The 18,006-nt window shown below is 49.4% G+C and overlaps 1 protein-coding gene and 1 non-coding gene across 2 annotated transcripts in view; one reads left to right on the plus strand and one right to left on the minus strand.

Moving 5' to 3' along the window:
• The first annotated feature begins 657 nt into the window (after positions 1-657).
• SLIT3 (slit guidance ligand 3) overlaps positions 658-18,006 on the plus strand; it is a 625,600-nt gene continuing 608,251 nt past the window's right edge. Inside the window, exons 1-2 of the mRNA XM_038771676.1 lie at positions 658-836; positions 900-1,184. Of these exons, the coding sequence (XP_038627604.1) occupies positions 658-836; positions 900-1,184 (464 nt within the window). The remainder of the gene's footprint in view (positions 837-899; positions 1,185-18,006) is intronic.
• LOC119920548 lies at positions 5,278-5,415 on the minus strand. Its single transcript, XR_005448285.1, has one exon. It is a non-coding gene; the product is annotated as a small nucleolar RNA SNORA7 (small nucleolar RNA).

An 18,006-nucleotide genomic window follows, 5' to 3' on the forward strand; every position in this document is an offset into this window, starting at 1 on the left:
GTTCTAAGCGCTGGGGCAGATACGAGGTAGTCAGGTTGGATACAGTCCCTGTCATTCATTCATTCATTCCTTCAATCGTATCTATTGAGCGCTTACTGTGTGCAGAGCACTGTACTGAGCGCTTGGGAAGGACAAGTCGGCAACATATAGAGACGGACTCGCCCCGTCAGGCAGCTAATTCGAAGAGGCGGGATTCGAACCCATGACCCAGAACCCAGAACCTCTGACTCCAAAGCCCGGGCTCTTTCCACTGAGCCACGGGGGGCTCACGGTCTTCACCCCCCCATTTTCCAGATGAGGGAACTGTTCTGAGCGCCGGGGCCGATACGAGGTAGTCAGGTTGGACTGTCCTTCATTCAATCGTATTTATTGAGCGCTTAATGTGTATAGAGCACCGTACTCAGCGCTTGGGAAGCCCAAGTCGGCAACACCTAGAGGGAAGTGACTCGCCCCAAGTCAGGCGGCTGACAGTTGGCAGAGGCGGGATTCGAACCCACGACCCCCGACTCCAAAGCCCGGGCTCTTTCCACCGATCCACGCTGCTTCCCCGATTGCTGATCCCTCTCCCTCCTCCTCCTCCTCCTCCTCCTCCTCCTCCTCGGCCGGGCCGCTCCCGTAAAGTTCCCAAGTTGCGTGACGTCACGGGCGCCGCGGCCAATGGGCGTCGCGGCCGGGGGTGGGGGGCGGGCCGGGCCCCGCGGCTCCTCCGACTGCCCCGCGCCCTGCACGGGGACGGGGAGCGAGCCCCAGCCCGCCCGCGCCCTCCCGCGCCCGCGCCCGTCCGCGCCCGCGCCCGCGCTCCGAGTCCGCGCCCGCGCGCCCGCTCACCTGGCCAGGTAGGGCGATGCGGAGCGCGGCCGCCCCGGCCCGCCGGATGGAGTTGGCCCCGCGCGCCTGAGCCCGAGCTCCGCCGGTGCCCCGCAAGAGCCGCCGCCCTCCTGCTCCTGCTGCTCCCGGTGCTCCTGCCGGTGCTCCTCCCGGTGCTCCTCCCGGTGCTCCCGGGCCCCGCGCGGCATGGCCCCCGCCCGCCTGGCGCTGCTGGCGCTGGCGCTGCTGGGCGCCCCGCGCTGGCCGCCCGCCGCCGCCTGCCCGGGCAAATGTACCTGCTCCGCCGCCAGCGTCGACTGCCACGGGCTGGGCCTCCGGGCGGTGCCCCGGGCCATCCCCCGCAACGCCGAGCGCCTGTAAGTACCGCGCCGCCCGGGCGGCCGGACCCGCCTGCTGGACAGCGACGGGGCACCGCGCTCCGGGCCCGGACGGGCGGCCCGGCGCCGGGCACCGAACCGGGCACCGGGCGGCGGGAAGGGCGTGCGTTACCATCATGCATTCGTCATCATCATCAATCGTATTTATTGAGCGCTTACTGTGTGCGGAGCACTGTGCCAAGCGCTGGGAAGTACAAGTTGGCAACATATAGAGACAGTGCCCACCCAACAGTGGGCTCGCAGTCTCATTCAGTCGATCAGTCAGTCGTATGTACTGAGCGCTTACTGTGTGCAGAGCACTGGACTAAGCGCTTGGGAAGCACAAGCTGGCAACATATACAGTCCCTACCCAACAGTGGGCTCGCAGTCTCATTCAGTCAATCAATCAATCAGTCGTATTTACTGAGCGCTTACTATGTGCAGAGCACTGTGCCAAGCGCTGGGAAGTACAAGCTGGCAACATATAGAGGCAGTCCCTACCCAACAGTGGGCTCGCAGTCTCATTCAGTCAATCAGTCGTATGTACTGAGCGCTTACTGTGTGCAGAGCACTGTACCAAGCGCTTGGGAAGTACAAGCTGGCAACATATAGAGACAGTCCCTACCCAACAGTGGGATCGCAGTCTCATTCAGTCAATCAATCAATCAGTCGTATTTACTGAGCGCTTACTGTGTGCAGAGCACTGTACCAAGCGCTGGGAAGTACAAGTTGGCAACATATAGAGACGGTCCCTACCCAACAGTGGGCTCGCAGTCGCATTCAGTCAATCAATCAATCAATCGTATTTACTGAGCGCTTACTGTGTGCAGAGCACTGGACTAAGCGCTTGGGTAGTACAAGTTGGCAACATATAGAGACAGTCCCTACCCAACAGTGGGCTCGCAGTCTCATTCAGTCAATCAGTCAATCAGTCGTATTTACTGAGCGCTTACTGTGTGCAGAGCACTGTGCCAAGCGCTGGGAAGTACAAGTTGGCGACATATAGAGACAGTCCCTACCCAACAGTGGGCTCACAGTCTCATTCAGTCGATCAATCAATCAGTCGTATTTACTGAGCGCTTACTGTGTGCAGAGCACTGGACTAAGCGCTTGGGAAGTACAAGTTGGCAACATATAGAGACGGTCCCTACCCAACAGTGGGCTCGCAGTCTAAAAGGGGGAGACAGAGAACAAAACCAAACATGCTAACAACAAAATAAATAGAATAGTCGTATCTATTGAGCGCTTACTCTGTGGTGGTGGTGATGATGATGCTCTTTATCAAGCGCTTACTATGTGCAAAGCACTGTGCCGACCGCTGGGGAGGTTACAAGGTGATCAGGTTGCCCCCACTCGGGGCTCACAGTCTTCACCCTCATTTTACAGATGAGGTCACTGAGGCCTAGAGAAGTTAAGTGACTTGCCCAAAGCCACGCAGCTGACGATTGGCAGAGCCGGGATTTGAACCCATGACCTCTGACTCCAAAGCCCGGGCTCTTTCCACTCAGCCACGCTGCTTCTCTATGCGGAGTACTGGACTAAGCAAGTCGGCAACAGATGGAGACGGTCCCTACCCAACAACGGGCTCACAGTCTGTCCCGGCCCCGCCGCTCTCCCTCTCTGCCATCTCGGGCAAGTCCCTTCACTCCTCTGGGCCTCCGGGCCCTCGTCTGTAATAATAATAATGATGGCATTTATTAAGCGCTTGCTATGTGCCAAGCACCGTTCTAAGCGCGGGGGGATACAGAGCGATCAGGTTGTCCCACCTGGGGCTCACAGTCTTCATCCCCATTTTCCAGATGAGGTCACCGAGGCACCGAGAATAATAATAATGATGGCATTTGTTAAGCGCTTACTATGTGCAAAGCATCGTTCTAAACTCTGGCAAGGTTACAGGGTGATCAGGTTGTTCCCCGGGGGGCTCACAGTCTTCACCCCCATTTTCCAGATGGGGAACTGAGGCACAGAGAAGTTAAGTGACTTGCCCAAAGTCACACAGCTGACAATTGGCGGAGCCGGAATTTGAACCCATGACCTCTGACTCCAAAGCCCGGGCTCTTGTAAAAGGGTGGCATTGAGATTGAGAGCCCCACGGGGGACAGGGACTGGGTTCAACCCCATTGACTTGGATCCCCCTCGGTGCTTAGTACAGTGCCCGGCACCTAGTAAGCGCTCAACGAATACCGAGCCCGTTGTTGGGTAAGGACCGTCTCTATCCGTTGCCGATTTGTACTTCCCAAACGCTTAATACGGTGCTCTGTACCAAGCACTCCTCGCCCACCCCCCACCTCCTTCCCCTCCCCACAGCACTTGTATATATTTGTACAGGTTTATTACTCTATTTATTTTACTTGTACATATTTACTACTCTATTTACTTTGTTAATGATGCGCATAGAGCTGTAATTCTGTTTTTTCTGACGGTTTTGAACCATCTACATGTTTTGTTTTTTTGTCTCTCTTCCCCTTCTAGACTGAGCCCGTTGTTGGGTAGGGACCGCCTCTATATGTTGCCGACTTGTACTTCCCAAACGCTTAGTACAGTGCTCCGCACACAGTAAGCGCCCAGTAAATACGATTGAATGAATGCTGTGCCCGCAGTAAGGGCTCCATGAAGACGATCGATTGAATGAATGAAATACCGTAATTCTTAGGGAGAAGCCCGGAGCATTGTGGAGCAGCATATTTGGAGAAACAGCACGGTGGAGCGGATAGAGTCAGATCGCCGTGGTTTCTAATCCCAGTGCCGCCACTTGTCTGCTGGGTGACATTGGGCTAGTCACTTCCCTCCTCCGTGCCTCAGTTTCCTCCTCTGTAATATGAGGATTGAGGCTGTGAGTCCCACGTAGAGCAGGGACTGTGTCCATTCTGATTTGTTTGTATCCACTCCAGCGCTTATAGAACGGGGCCTGGCACAGAGTAAGCGCTTAACAAATATCATTATTGTTATTACGCACCCCAGCGCTTAGCGCAGTGCTCGGCAGGCCCAGACGATGGGGCGGGAGAGCCACGGTTAGGAGGCGATCCCGCAGGGGGGGGAATCCACGTCTCCCCCTGGGATTTTCGCCTGTCCCGTGACAGGGAACGGGGCGACGGAACCTCAAACTCCGGAGGCCCCAGACGAATTCCCCGTGGGCTTTCCGAAAACCTCCCTCGCTCGAGTTGAGGCTCCGCCACGCCTGGCTTCAGCCTGGGGTGGGGCGGAGTTATAAATGCCTCCAAAGCCGGCTCTCGAATGGAAATGCTGACGGACCTTTAATGAGCGTAAACGCTATAATCTCGCAAACCGCACGGCCTTCCTATCTTCCGTGCTTGGCAGAGGGGGTCGGCTCAGAGAGGTTTGATGGATTGACCCTCGCTTTAACCCCAATTGTGCAACCAAATATTTACTTTTCAGATGTCAACTTTTGGGAAAGGATTATCATTTTTATCCTCGCTCAAAATTTTAAACTTTGGAACTCCCAGAGAATGCCTGGGCAGCCTTGCTGTCCCGCCTCAGACCAACCTGGGAGTTGAGCAGGAGAGTGGGCGCGGGTGGCCAGTGCGCAGGGTTAAGGCCCTCTGCCTGCTCTCTGTCCTGACTTTTAGCCTCTGGGATCCCCCACAGATGGGTCGGGAAAAGGAATTGAGCTTCAGAGAGGGAGGGGTGAGGCTCAGCTTTACTTATCCCAGAACGAGGGTTGGCTTTTCAAATACTCAGCAGGCAGACTCCTAACGGGTCCCCGGCTTCAACATGTGAGCCCCACTTAGGCCTGGAACATTCCTGTCCATCTAAGTTGCTTTGGTACCGTGGCCTCAGGCTTGGCCCACAGAGAAGAGAGAGATTTGGTTAGTTGTATATGGTGTTTCTCCTCTCTTTCTGGACTTGCCTTGTGCCCTTGTCTTGTCTTATGCCGTCGAATCGTTTCTGACCCATAGCGACACCACGGACACATCTCTCCCAGAACGCCCCGCCCTCCACCTGCAATCGTTCCGGTAATGTACCCATCGAGTTTTCTTGGTAAAAATACGGAAGTTGGTTTACCATTGCCACCTTCCGCGCAGTAAACTCAACTCTCTCCCGTGCTGCTGCTGCCCAGCATGGGTGAGTTTTGACTTGTAGCAGATTGCCTTCCACTTGCCAGCCACTGCCCAAGCTAGGAACGGAATGGGTAGGCCTCTGCTGGACTCCCCCTCCCGTAGCCGAGACTGGTTGAGTACTGGAAACTCTCCAGGTGAGACCCTGAGAGGGGAACCTTGTGCCCTAACTAGAGTCAAAACAGGGAAGCAGCATGGCCTAGTGGATAGAGCACGGGCCTGGGAATCAGGAGGGCCTGGGTTCTAATCCCAGCTCCTCCACTTGTCTGCCGTGTGACCTTGGGTGAGTCATTTCCCTTCTTTGCACCTCAGTTCCCTCATCTGTAAAATGGGGATTAAGACTGTGAGCCCTTTGTGGGAATGTGTCTAACCTGATTAACGTGTATCTACCAAGCACTTAGTACTAGACTCATAGTGCCTAAAAGATACCATCGTCATTATTATTATCATTATTTTTATTATTATTAACAGGGCAGGTTCTGTAAATATAGTCTCCGGGGCAGAACTTTGGATGGGGAGTCTGTCTGAAGCCAAGTTGCCAGTAGGTTCCCCATACCCTTGGCTCCAGCAGCCAGTCTGTGCTCTGAGCGCAATGGGCCATGTCGCTTGCTTGCCTTCTCCCTGTCTCCCACCTTCCCACAGTACAGGGAAGCTTGGACACCACCCCACTCGGTAGACACAGATGTCATCAGCAACTGGTGTCACACTGAGTCTGGCCCACTACCCAGCTGATTCGAGGTGAAGCCGGGAGAGTAAGGATTGTCTCTGTTGCCGAATTGTACTTTCCAAGCGCTTAGTACGGTGCTGTGCACACAGAATTGGCTCAATAAATATGATTGAATGAATGAATGAATGAATGAGAGAATCTTCCCAGTGTTGATTTCTGGCTAAGGTGATCAGCATCCCGTTTAAGCCTCTGACATGGCAGTAATTCCCTAGAGAGCTTGGCAAAGACGAGGCCACCTGTGTTTTGTGAGGCATTTCCCAAAGTGTCTGGGCAGCCTACCAGTTTTCCTCACTTGGCCCAGCTATAAGTACCACCACGGCTGGGGCATGTTGGTGGCAGTGGGCAGGGCCTTTTCCCCTGCTGCCTTTCTCCCCAGATATAATCAGCCAATCAGAGTAGCTCAGCTAGAGTGGTGGCTACATCTTCCTGAGTGCCACCGCCAAGTAAACTACCCAACCCCTGGTCCCTGAGCTCAGCTGGGATATTTCAGCCCTCTTAACCCTCTGTGTTGTGTGGTATCTCCAAACTACACTGAATGTTTTGTTGGAAGAAACTGCTTGAGGAAGAGCTGAATGTGAAGCAGAAAACCAACAACTAGCTTTAGATAATATTAGCAAATGGCAAGAAACAGAAACTTTGCATCACTTTCTGAGTGGCGTTTTAAATGAACCAGGGCGCTTCTCTTACCAGAGCGAGGCAGTGCTGGCCACGTGGTCAGAAATGCATGTAACCTTCCTTGTTTCCACTTTTATGGACCTTGAGGATGTAGAAGGATACGCTTTTAGTAACGAAGAAAACATTATTCCTTTTCCCTCAGTCCCAAAGAATTATGTATTCCCTTGTTGAAAGAAAATTTCTGTAGCTGTTCCTGTGGTTTGTGCCCTTTAGGGGATACTTTTGCTCACGATTCAGTCCTGACAGGAATTGTGAGTAGAAGATGACTATTGGATGAGGCTTGAATGGTCCCTGTTAAATTGCCAATAATTGAAGCTATATCAGAGCCACGGCCTATGTTTCAGCTTCCCCATCATCACATCGGCACATTCTACCGGGGAGCAGAACATCCCTTTCCATCTCTTATAAAGGATTGTCTTTGTCTAGGACTAAGAGTGACACCCACAAGAAAGCTAAACAAACACAGCCAAGATTTAGAGTAATTTATCTGGGCAGCAGAGATAGGGCTAAAATGAAAGGAAGTGAATGGTGGTTGATGCAATAACATTTACCATGAAGCACAGAGTAAACAGATGTCGCATTTACCCTTTAGAGTACAAAAGGAACCCACAGATGTAATTCTCTTTCAACCACAGCCTCAGACTAGAAAAAGCCAGACAGACGGATATTCCTGCCCGCCACCAGGCCAAGCACCCTTCCGCACCCATTAGGTGCGGTCCGAGCGGCGGCAGCTTGGAGGTGGGAGTTGACATTTTTGCTTTCCAACTTGGCTCCGGCACATGCTGGAAACTGCTCTATTTAAATAAACATTTCCTGTTTGCTAAGGAAAATAGCGAAAGCCTGAAACGTGAGAATGTGGTAACTTAATTTTCTCCATCACTCCAGATGACAGTGAAGTGCCCAGCAGTTGCATCCAATAAAAACTAACACCATGTCAGAGACTTTCCTTCACTTGACCACAGTTGTTCCAAGGTCAAGTTAGGCAGCTCCCCAAACAGCTGGACAGAAAACCCCAGTGTCCAAGCCCCAGGCCATCGGTGCATAGATGAGGTGATGGGTAATTTGGGCCTAGCTGGTAGGGAAGAGCAAAGGAGGAGTTGGTGCTCGGTAGAGGGTCCAATGAGCATTCTGGGTCGAGGGGCTGCTCTCTGCCACTGTCGGTTCCCTCTGGCTGATTGGCTCTCTCATCATGAAGCGGGGATTATTATCAGAGTGGTTGATAACTTTTCCAGGGGTGTGCTCTTCGTGGCTTTTTTCAATAATTTCCCTTTTGGATTTTCTGGAGGAATTTTTGTCCCTAACTTTTTTTTTTTAGGCTTTCATTCCCTCTATCTTCCCCTAAATACCTCCCTTTACTGACTTCCCGTGTCTGCCTCTGTTATTGCTTTTACTTGAAACAGCTGTATTTACTAGTGTGCTCCGCCCTCATTATATAAGATTCTCTTAACCCTTTCCAATACAAGGCAAATGTATGTAGGCGCCGCTGAATGGTCTCTTTCCTGGTGCTCGTTGTGGGCAGGAAATGTGTGTGTTTATTGTTATATTGTACTCTTCCAAGCGCTTAGTACAGTGCTCGACACACAGTGTGTCGATTAATTTGATTGAGTGAATTAATCTTTTCGTGAATCTCCAATCAGATGCCCTTTTTAGTAGTCACAGAGAAGAGCTGGCTGTGAAATAGTCTGAGGCTTTTTGGAGATTTTTTTTTTCTACAAGGTAATTCATTATTAGCAATCACTCTTCCCCAGAATGGGCTGGCTCCGAGTGTTAATTCTCAGTATTACAAGAATGTTCTCAGATCTCACCTGTTTCTGTTGCTGTCTTCACCCAACCTAATAATCAGTTCTTTCTTTCACTCCTCGGTACAGGAGTCTCAGCACTGCACCTGGCAGGCTGCTGAAGAGCCTACCCCTCTCCATACCCAATAGCTTTTGGAGAAACCCCAATTTGGGGGTGCAGTTTTGTGACAGAGGAGGAGGACCGATCACGTTGACCCATGCTTCTGCCACCCTCGAGTCTGCAACTCCGTGTGTTTGCTTCAGCTTTCCCTGGCACTGAGTTCTTTTTGCTGTGTATTTGAGTTGCTAATTCCAGAGTATGCTGATTCTGAGGAGCAATTTGGAAGTTTAGCCCTCTGCTTACTGTGGAGTTTTTATGTGGTCTGGGGTTTGTGTTGCATAAATATATTATCATGTTCTTTTTGGCTTGGGTGCATATGGCTGCTGAGGCCTTGCTGGCTTGTAACATTTTAAGCTCGCTTAACTTGAGTTTCTGCTCCTAAACTCTTGTTTCTGAGCTGTTGTTTCAAGTGTCCAGACTCTTCCTTAAAAATCTGTTTCTGTTAACATTTAATTCTTATATTTTTCTGAATGTTCTCTGAACCCTTGACTTCACATCAGCCTTCCTGTGGTGGCTTCTAGCATCATTCCTTCCTGGTTAAGATGCTACGTTCCATCTTAAGGGTTTTTTTTTTTTCTGGCAGACCTCTGAGACTTGGGAATCAGCTCCTTATGCTGGCTGCAGAGAGAGCTGAGGTGGTCTCTGCCTAATGAGCCCGTTGGTTTCCTTAATCCTCTCGGGTGTCTCCTGTAAGACAAACAGCATAAAGAGCATTTCGTTGGGAAACCTTCATTGGTGGGAACCAAGTCGGGAGGGGTCTGTTGGGCTGGAGCCTGGTGTGTTTCTCAAGGCACTGATTTGGGGCTCTGCACACTGAGACCACATGTTGCATTGGATTAAATGGGAGGGGTGGCTGGTTCCCACTCTGCCCTCCTGAGGACAATATAAAGTTGAGGACAGGTTCATTCATTCATTCATTCATGTGTATTGATTGAGTGCTTACTGTGTGCAGAGCACTATACTAAGACCTTGGGAGAATACAACATAACAATATAACAGACACATTCCCTTCCCACAACGAACTTACAGGCTAGAGGATGGTCCTAGAAGGGTCCCATTCCAGAATTGCCCAGTTTTGCCTGTTGGGAGAAACACTTCGCAGGAACGTCGGAAGTCCTGTTGGTGCCCAGCTAGCAGAGTGCCTGTCCCAACACCCTGTTATTCAGACCGTAGACCCAAAGTGTCCTTTTGAGGGAGGATTTGTAACTCTGAGGTGTCCGTATCCAGGCTTCAGGCATCTATCATTGACATGGAAACACAGCTAGTTTCCATTCTCCATTGCTATGCTTCTACTTATTGGACAGCGTGTGAATGGCACTGCTTGGGCTGGGGCAGGGGTAGGATGGGACTGTAGGCAAAGCAGGGCATAATTGGAGTCCTTCCTAGTTAATGGGTTTGGACATCTGACTTCCCTTGGGATTGGAATATCCAGGACCTCTCATTTTCCCAGGACCTGAACTGTCCTCTTTCCTAAGTCCAGATCTTTAATAAAATCATGCCATTCATATTCATTTATGCCATTTACAACTGAGTTGGAATCCTAGTCAAAGCTGGATTTATGGGTTTTTTAAATGATACTGAAGCACTTATTATGTGCCAGGCACTGTATTAAGTGCTGGGATAGATACAAGCTAATCAGGTTGGACACAGTCCATGTCCCACATGGAGCCCACAGTTTTAATCCCCATTTTACAGATGAGGTAACAGAGGCACAGAGAAGTGAAGTGACTTGACTGAGATCACACAGCAGACAAGTGGCAGAGCTGAGATTAGAACCTGGGTCCTCTGACCCCCAGGCCTGTGGCAGACCTGAGATTAGAACCCGGGTCCTCTGACTCCCAGGCCTGCTGCTTCTCAGTTGGGTTAACACGTTTGGGTGGTGTTATTCAGGTGATTTACAAATTAATCAATCAATCAGTCAGTCATATTTATTGAGTGCTTACTGTGTGCAGAGCACTGTACTAAGCGCTTGGGAAGTACAAGTTGGCAACATATAGAGACGGTCCCTACCCAACAGTGGGCTCACAGTCTAGAAGACTACAAATGCTACAGAACCACTCCCTTTGGCCGTGAGTGCCAAATCCAATAGAATGGTGACTTTTCTCATTTACTAAAGACTAAATTCACTCTGGCTGTGCAGGTACCCAAGTGATAGCATTAATTCAGCCTTCACTGTAGTCAACAATGCTATTTTGTAAATGGTAATACTGGCACTGTCCCTCGATTGAACCCTGTCCTTGATTCTAACCCCAAAATTAGCTTTCGATGATAGATCATAACAGGGTCTCACTCTTGTTTTCTAGTGTGTTGGTTATTGCCAGGTGTTGACTCTTGGCAGCTCAACCTTCAGATGTTCACATGCAGTCAGGTCAAAGCCTAAAGTGGAACTGGCCTGGAAGCAGGAAGAACAACACAAAATATATGGGAAATGGAATAAGCTGTCGGGAGGAGAACCACTCTGACACTGGGCAGGTTATACTTCTTCGGAGCATCTTCAAGGCTCAACAGCATGAAACCACTTGTAAGAAAGCTACAACCAAATGTCAGATGAGGAGTGGGTCACCATGCTAGGATCAGAGAGGAGATTTATTAAACTGTGGGGAATTACTGGGGCAATGAAGAAGCTGCACCCAAACCCGTGGTGATAATTGATGAAAAGTTAGTTCCACTCATCCCCTTTAATGGACCCAAATGTGGAGAGACTCACACATAATGAAACAAGTACAAGTGGAATAAAAAAAAACTCATGGGGAAAATATTAATCTGAGAACAATTGTATCAGAATGGATTCAAGTGTGCTTCTTGCGTCTAGCTGGCAAACAGTGCAAGTTCTGCATTTTATTAGAGTACTAACTAGGCACAGAACGCTGACCTTATTTAAGAAGTATTTCATAAACTCTGTCACTATGCTTATGCTGAAGTTTATGTAGTCTATTGCAGGGGACCTCAGAGGCATGTTTTAAAATCATTGTAACCCCTATGGACATCTCAGACCTTAAGTTTCTGGGTGGTTCTCTTCCATGTGCATTCAGTCCTTTGATTCTCCCTCTGTTAGCTGGCTGGGGGACTGCCATCTTGTTTTCCTCCAATGGTTTACGTGGCCAGGGAGGTGTTGCTGTCACCAGAGGTGAACAAGGGCATCTGCAGGAACAGGAGCTTCTGTCCTTGGGGATACTTGGAGCAGAACAAGAGCTTCCAAGGCAGGGAAATCTTACGTGGGACAATGTTGGTGGCTCTGAAGTGGCCTTACCCTTGTCTCCTAAAAGGCGTGGGGGAGTTTGACAGGACCGATGAGTTAGGGAGACCATCTGTGTAGCAGGTCTTCCATCCTGAAACGAGCAGCTTCCTTTCCAACTCCTCCCTGCTTCCTGTCACGTCCACCTTTGTATTCTTAGAAGAGGGGTGGGAGTGAAGTCCATTTTGCCGGCATTAAAGTGTCCCCAGATATTGGCTCTCTCCCAGTTACCAACATCCTAGAAACACAGGCCTTGGAGGAACCAGAAGAGATGTTCTTGCCCATCCCCCTTCTTTCAGATGGATCACCTACCCCCCTCCCCCCATTTTGTTTTTCTCTTAAAAATCCCAAGGGAAGGGTATTGTTCCACTCAATCAGTTGTTCTAGTTTTTAGGAACCTTCATGGTCAAGAAGTTCTTCCACATGTCTAAATGAATCCCTCTCACTCTCATTCTGTCTTGGGCGGTGAAACCTCGGAGGTTCTTTGAGCAATAATCCAGTCCCCAAGACCATGTGCTGGAGGTGGATCCAGATGTGAGCTCAGGACAACTGGCAGAGGGCGGGATGCCCGGGGAGGGAGTTTGCAGAAAGTCAGAGCTTGCAGGGGGAACTAGAGTGGTGGCTTGGGAGAGCTGGAAGCATTTTGAGGAGAGGGAGAAGTTGTTGGGTTTTTTTTTTTTCCTCCTAAAAGTAAAATGCCTTTGTTTTGAGGGTCTTGAGAAGGGAGATTGATGAGAGTCAAGAAGCTCAAACCACGATTAAAGGATTTTGGGGAACAGAGAGCAAAGGAAGAATCTGAAACTGGTGGGGATGGGGGACACCAACCCGCAGGGCTTTATAACTATGTAGGGCTTTTATTTTAACTTCTTCATACCACAGGATGGAAACTGATCCGCTATGTTTTCTGTGTGTTAGATGTATATTTAATGCATTTCGGTGAATTCCCCATAAGTTTTCCCTTTGTCTCGTACCCCACCCCCTGCTCATTTCAAGAAATTGTGCAAAACTTAAATCCGTCCTGGGTTCCCAAAACGACTGGAGCTGCTTGCTGGTTATAGCCACAATCGGCAGGAGGCTCCTTTCCCCCTTTAAAAGTAGGAATGCCGCCTTCCGAGAAAATCACGCTCCGGTTTCTTTGTCTGTGTTGCTAATGAACAAAGGCCCCGTTGCAAAACAGTAATTCACGAGCAGTGCAGTGAAGATAGTGTGCCTTGCCAAATGTGACTACATTTAGCCATGTGGAGAAAACAGCTTTGTCGAGAGGAGAGCTGAGGCAGCTCTGTGGAATTTATAGCTCCCTCTACGTCACGCGGGGCTGTGAAATCGGCACCCGTGCACCAAGCGAACCCGCCGACCCACAACAAACATAAGGGAAGTTCCCATAGGCAGAGAGGAGGTGAGCATGGCTAGCTCAGGGAGTGGTTATACATCGACAGTTGGCTCAGGAATCAACTCCGTCCCAAGGCAAAGCATCGTTTTATTTTTAAAAGAAATCTAGAGACGTTTTCAGCTTTGGGAACAGCAGGGTGCTCATCTGTTGTCCTGGAGATCTCCAGGACTTAAATCAGTGACATTTATTATTATTCCTGGACAGCCCGCCTTTCCATCTGCATCCTCAAGAGCCACAGAGCAAAGAAGCTTCACTCTGCCCCTTTCCTTCATCTAGGTTTGAAATGGGTGGATGCCCAAGTGGAAAAACTAATTAATTATGGTACTCGTTAAGCGCTTACTACGTGCCAAGCACCATTTGTGGTATTTCCTAAGTGCTTACCATGTACCGAGCATGTTCGAAGCACTGGGGTAGATACAAGGTAATCAGGTTGGACACAGTCCCTGTCCCACATGGGGCTTACAGTCTTAATCCCCATTTTACGGATGAGGTCACAGGCATTGAGAAGTGTAGTGGCTTGCTCAAGGCCACACAGCAAATGCGCCATAGTCAAGATTAGAACCCACATCCTCTGACTCTCAGACCCTTGCTGTTTCCACTAGATCAGGCTGCTTCCCTAAGCACCGTTCCAAGTGGTGGGGTAGATACAAGTTAAGCAGGTTGGACACAGTTCTTGTCCCACATGGGGCTTACACTCCTAGGCAACGTAGCTTGGTGGATAGAGCACAGGCCTGGGAAGTAACAGGAAGTAACATGTCTGCAGTGTGACCTTGGGCAAGTCACTTAACTTCTTTGGGCCTCAGTTACCTCATCTGGAAAGTGGGGATTAAGAGTGTGAGCCCCATGTGGGACAGGGAAAGTCTTGAGCTACCCTTCGACACCTTTCTGTTTTCTGTCAGTCCATTTTGCTCCCCCCGCCATTGTAGCAGTTTGAGCCATGCTGGGTTTCGGAATGAAGCTGAGCAGTTGTGATAGCTGTGCTGTTGGTGGCATCACTGATGGTGCCACCTCCTGTGGCCTTCTCCGAGTCATGTCCCCAAGTGGCCCCTCAATGTCCCCAGAGCTAAGGTATTTAAGGACACCTGTTTACGAGTGAGTAGGAATCCCTAAACAAATTTAAGGAAGCCCATTCTTTTGAATTTGGGTGAAGGAATTGGGATTAGTTTTTACTGTTATAAGATGTACTTGCAAATAATTTGTGTGGTTTTCTCTGTGTTTACTCATTAGTACCTCTCAATTTTGTGCTTTTGGCTGAATTGCCCAGTCAATATACCATGTTTACTCTGCCTCCTTCACGTAATTTCCCCAGCCCAGTTTCTGAGGAGGAATAGAAAGGTTTTTGTACATCCTAATTGTAAGCCATTATAACCGTGTCCATTGGTAGGAAGAGGAGAAGGGTTGGAGTGGGATAAAGCCACAGAGATAGGCTTGTTCCATGCCAGAGGAGATTCTCCTTGACCCAGATATGCACTGGGGAAGGAAGAAAAGGGTCAGAAGGGATAATGTAGGAGAAACATGCTTGTGCAGTGGAGATGGGGGTTGGGGGGGAGTTTCTTCATTGAGGGGAGCCAGTTGCTCAAGGGAGGGGGTTAATTCTTTGAGTTCCTATTGGGAGAATGCTGTAGAAGAAGGAGAGCAATCTCAAGTGTCCTCTTGCCTTTCTCTCTTCCTTTTTTCTCCTATTCTCCTTACTGCAGGACTGGATTCTCACAAAATATCCCCACCCTTGTTTTAATGTTGCAAAAATGTGGGGTTATTTTTCAAGTAAATATGGTATTAGTTGAGCACCTACTGTGCTAGGTGCAGGGACAGCACAACTGAATTAGTCGATATGATCCCTTTCCTCAAGGAGCTTCAATAATACTAATGATAATGATGGCATTTTTTAAGTGCTTACTACATACAAAGCACAGAGAAGTTAAGTGACTTGCCCAAAGTCACACAGCTGACAATTGGCGGAGCCGGGATTTGAACCCATGACCTCTGACTCCAAAGCCCATGCTCTTTCCACTGAGCCATGCTGCTTCTCATCCAGCTGACATTTTTGGCAATAATGATGGTATTTTTTAAGTGCTTACTATGTGCAAAGCACTGTTCTAAGCGCTGGGGAGGTTACAAGGTGATCAAGTTGTCCCATGGGGGGCTCACAGTTTTAATCCCCATTTTACAGATGAGGTAACTGAGGCCCAGAGAAGTTAAGTGACTTGCCCAAAGTCACACAGCTGACAATTGGCGGAGCTGAGATTTGAACCCATGACCTCTGACTCCAAAGCTCATGGTCTTTCCACTGAGCCATGCTGCTTCTCATCTAGCTAGGGTAATAGACACTAAAGTATATTGCCAATGGGAGGGTGTAGTAGAGCAGCTCAACATGTCGAAGACTGAACTCCTTGTCTTCCCTCCCAAACCTTGCCCTCTCCCTGACTTTCCCATCTCTGTTGACGGCACTACCATCCTTCCCGTTTCACAAGCCCGCAACCTTGGTGTCATCTTCGACTCCGCTCTCTCATTCACCCCTCACATCCAAGCCGTGACCAAAACCTGCCGGTCTCAGCTCCACAGCATTGCCAAGATCTGCCCTTTCCTCTCCATCCCTACCGCTACCCTGCTCATTCAAGCTCTCATCCTATCTCGTCTGGACTACTGCATCAGCCTTCTCTCTGATCTCCCATCCTCTTGTCTCTCTCCACTTCAATCCATAGTTCATGCTGCTGCCCGGATTATCTTTGTCCAGAAATGCTCTGGGCATATCACTCCCCTCCTCAAAAATCTCCAGTGACTACCAATCAATCTGCGCATCAGGCAGAAACTCCTCACCCTGTGCTTCAAGGCTCTCCATCACCTTGCCCCCTCCTACCTCCCCTCCCTTCTCTCCTTCTACTGCCCAGCCCGCACCCTCCGCTCCTCCGCCGCTAATCTCCTCACCGTACCTCGCTCTCGCCTGTCCCGCCATCGACCCCCGGCCCATGTCATCCCCCGGGCCTGGAATGCCCTCCCTCTGCCCATCCGCCAAGCTAGCTCTCTTCCTCCCTTCAAGGCCCTGCTGAGAGCTCACCTCCTCCAGGAGGCCTTCCCAGACTGAACCCCTTCCTTCCTCTCCCCCTCGTCCCCCTCTCCATCCCCCCCCATCTTACCTCCTTCCCTTCCCCACAGCACCTGTATATATGTATATATGTTTGTACATATTTTTTACTCTATTTATTTTATTTGTACATATCTATTCTATTCATTTTATTCTGTTAGTATGTTTGGTTTTGTTCTCTGTCTCCCCCTTTTAGACTGTGAGCCCACTGTTGGGTAGGGACTGTCTCTATATGTTGCCAATTTGTACTTCCCAAGCGCTTAGTACAGTGCTCTGCACATAGTAAGCGCTCAATAAATACGATTGATGATGATGATATGCACACTGCGTGGAGTGTGATATGGGAGCTGGAGGATGGAAGAGGAAGGAGATAGAAATTATTTAGGAAAGAACTCTTGGAGGAGTTGTGATTTCAGAAGGGCACTGAAGATGGGGAGCAGTATGATCTGTTCGGTATGAAGGAGGAGGTATTTCCAAACAGGAGAAAGGATTTATCACTGTAGACAGTACCACCATCTTCTCTGTCTCACAAGCCTGTGTAAATTCAGCATTACCTTGACTCATTTCTCCCATTCATCCCACAAATTCATTCTTTCACGAAATCATCCCAGTTCTACCTTCAGAACCTCTCTAGAATATGCCCTTTCCTCTCCATTCAAACTGCTACCATGTTGATCCAAGCCCTCATCATTTCCTACCTTGACTACTGCATCAGCCTCCTCACTCAACCTTCCCACATCCTATCTCTCCCCTCTCCAGGCCATACTTCATTCTGCTGCCTGGATCATTTTTTTTAAAGAACATTCTGTCCATATTTCCCCACTCTTCAGAAACCTCCAATGGGTTACTCATCGACCTCTGTATCAAACAAGTTTCTTTCCATCAGTTTTAAGGCACTCAGTGTGTTCTCCCCCTCTTACTTCACCTTGCTGATCTCCTACTGTATCCCAGTCCCCACACTCCACTCCTCTAACGTCTACGTGCTTTCTGTACCTTGATCTTGTCTATCCTGCTCCACTGACCACTTGCTCATCTTCCCCCCTGAGCCGAACTTTCCTCTTCCTACATATCTGACAGCCCACATTCTCCTCACCACTAAACTCTCTAGAACTCCCATCACCTCCAAGAGTCCTTCCCTGACTATGCCTTTTATTTCCCCTCCCCACTCCCACCCCCTGCATCGATTTGAACTTGGATGTGTACCCCTTAAGCATTTTGGTACTCACCCAACCCCCACAATACTCCTGTAAATATGCTTATACTCTTCTATTTCCCCTATCACTAGTTTATTTTAATGTCTGTATCCCCCCTGCATAAGCTTCGTTAGGGATTTGTCAATCAGTGGTATATATTGAGTGCATACTGTATGCAGAGCACTGTACTAGGCATTTTGAAAAATTACAAAGTGCTTAGTAGAGAGCTCTGCACACAGTAAGCACTCAGTGCATATCATTGATTTGAGTAAGAGGTCAGCAGTGGGAGATGAAAGCAAGGAACAGTGGCAAGGGTAGCTTGAAAAGGAAGGAGAGAAAGCTGAATTGTACTGGGAAAGGGGAGGATAATTAGGAGGGACAGAGATGACTGAGTCAATCAATGGTATTTTAGTGCTTACTGTTTGAAGAGCACTGTACTAAGTACTTGAGAGAGTACAACAGAGTTGGTAGACATGTGGCTACCCACAACAATCTTACAGTTTAGAGGAAATGCCCTTCAGGCCGGGCCCTGCCTTCCTGTGCCT

This window comes from Tachyglossus aculeatus, chromosome X1, assembly GCF_015852505.1.
Source record: "Tachyglossus aculeatus isolate mTacAcu1 chromosome X1, mTacAcu1.pri, whole genome shotgun sequence".
NCBI classification, from domain to species: Eukaryota; Metazoa; Chordata; class Mammalia; order Monotremata; family Tachyglossidae; genus Tachyglossus; species Tachyglossus aculeatus.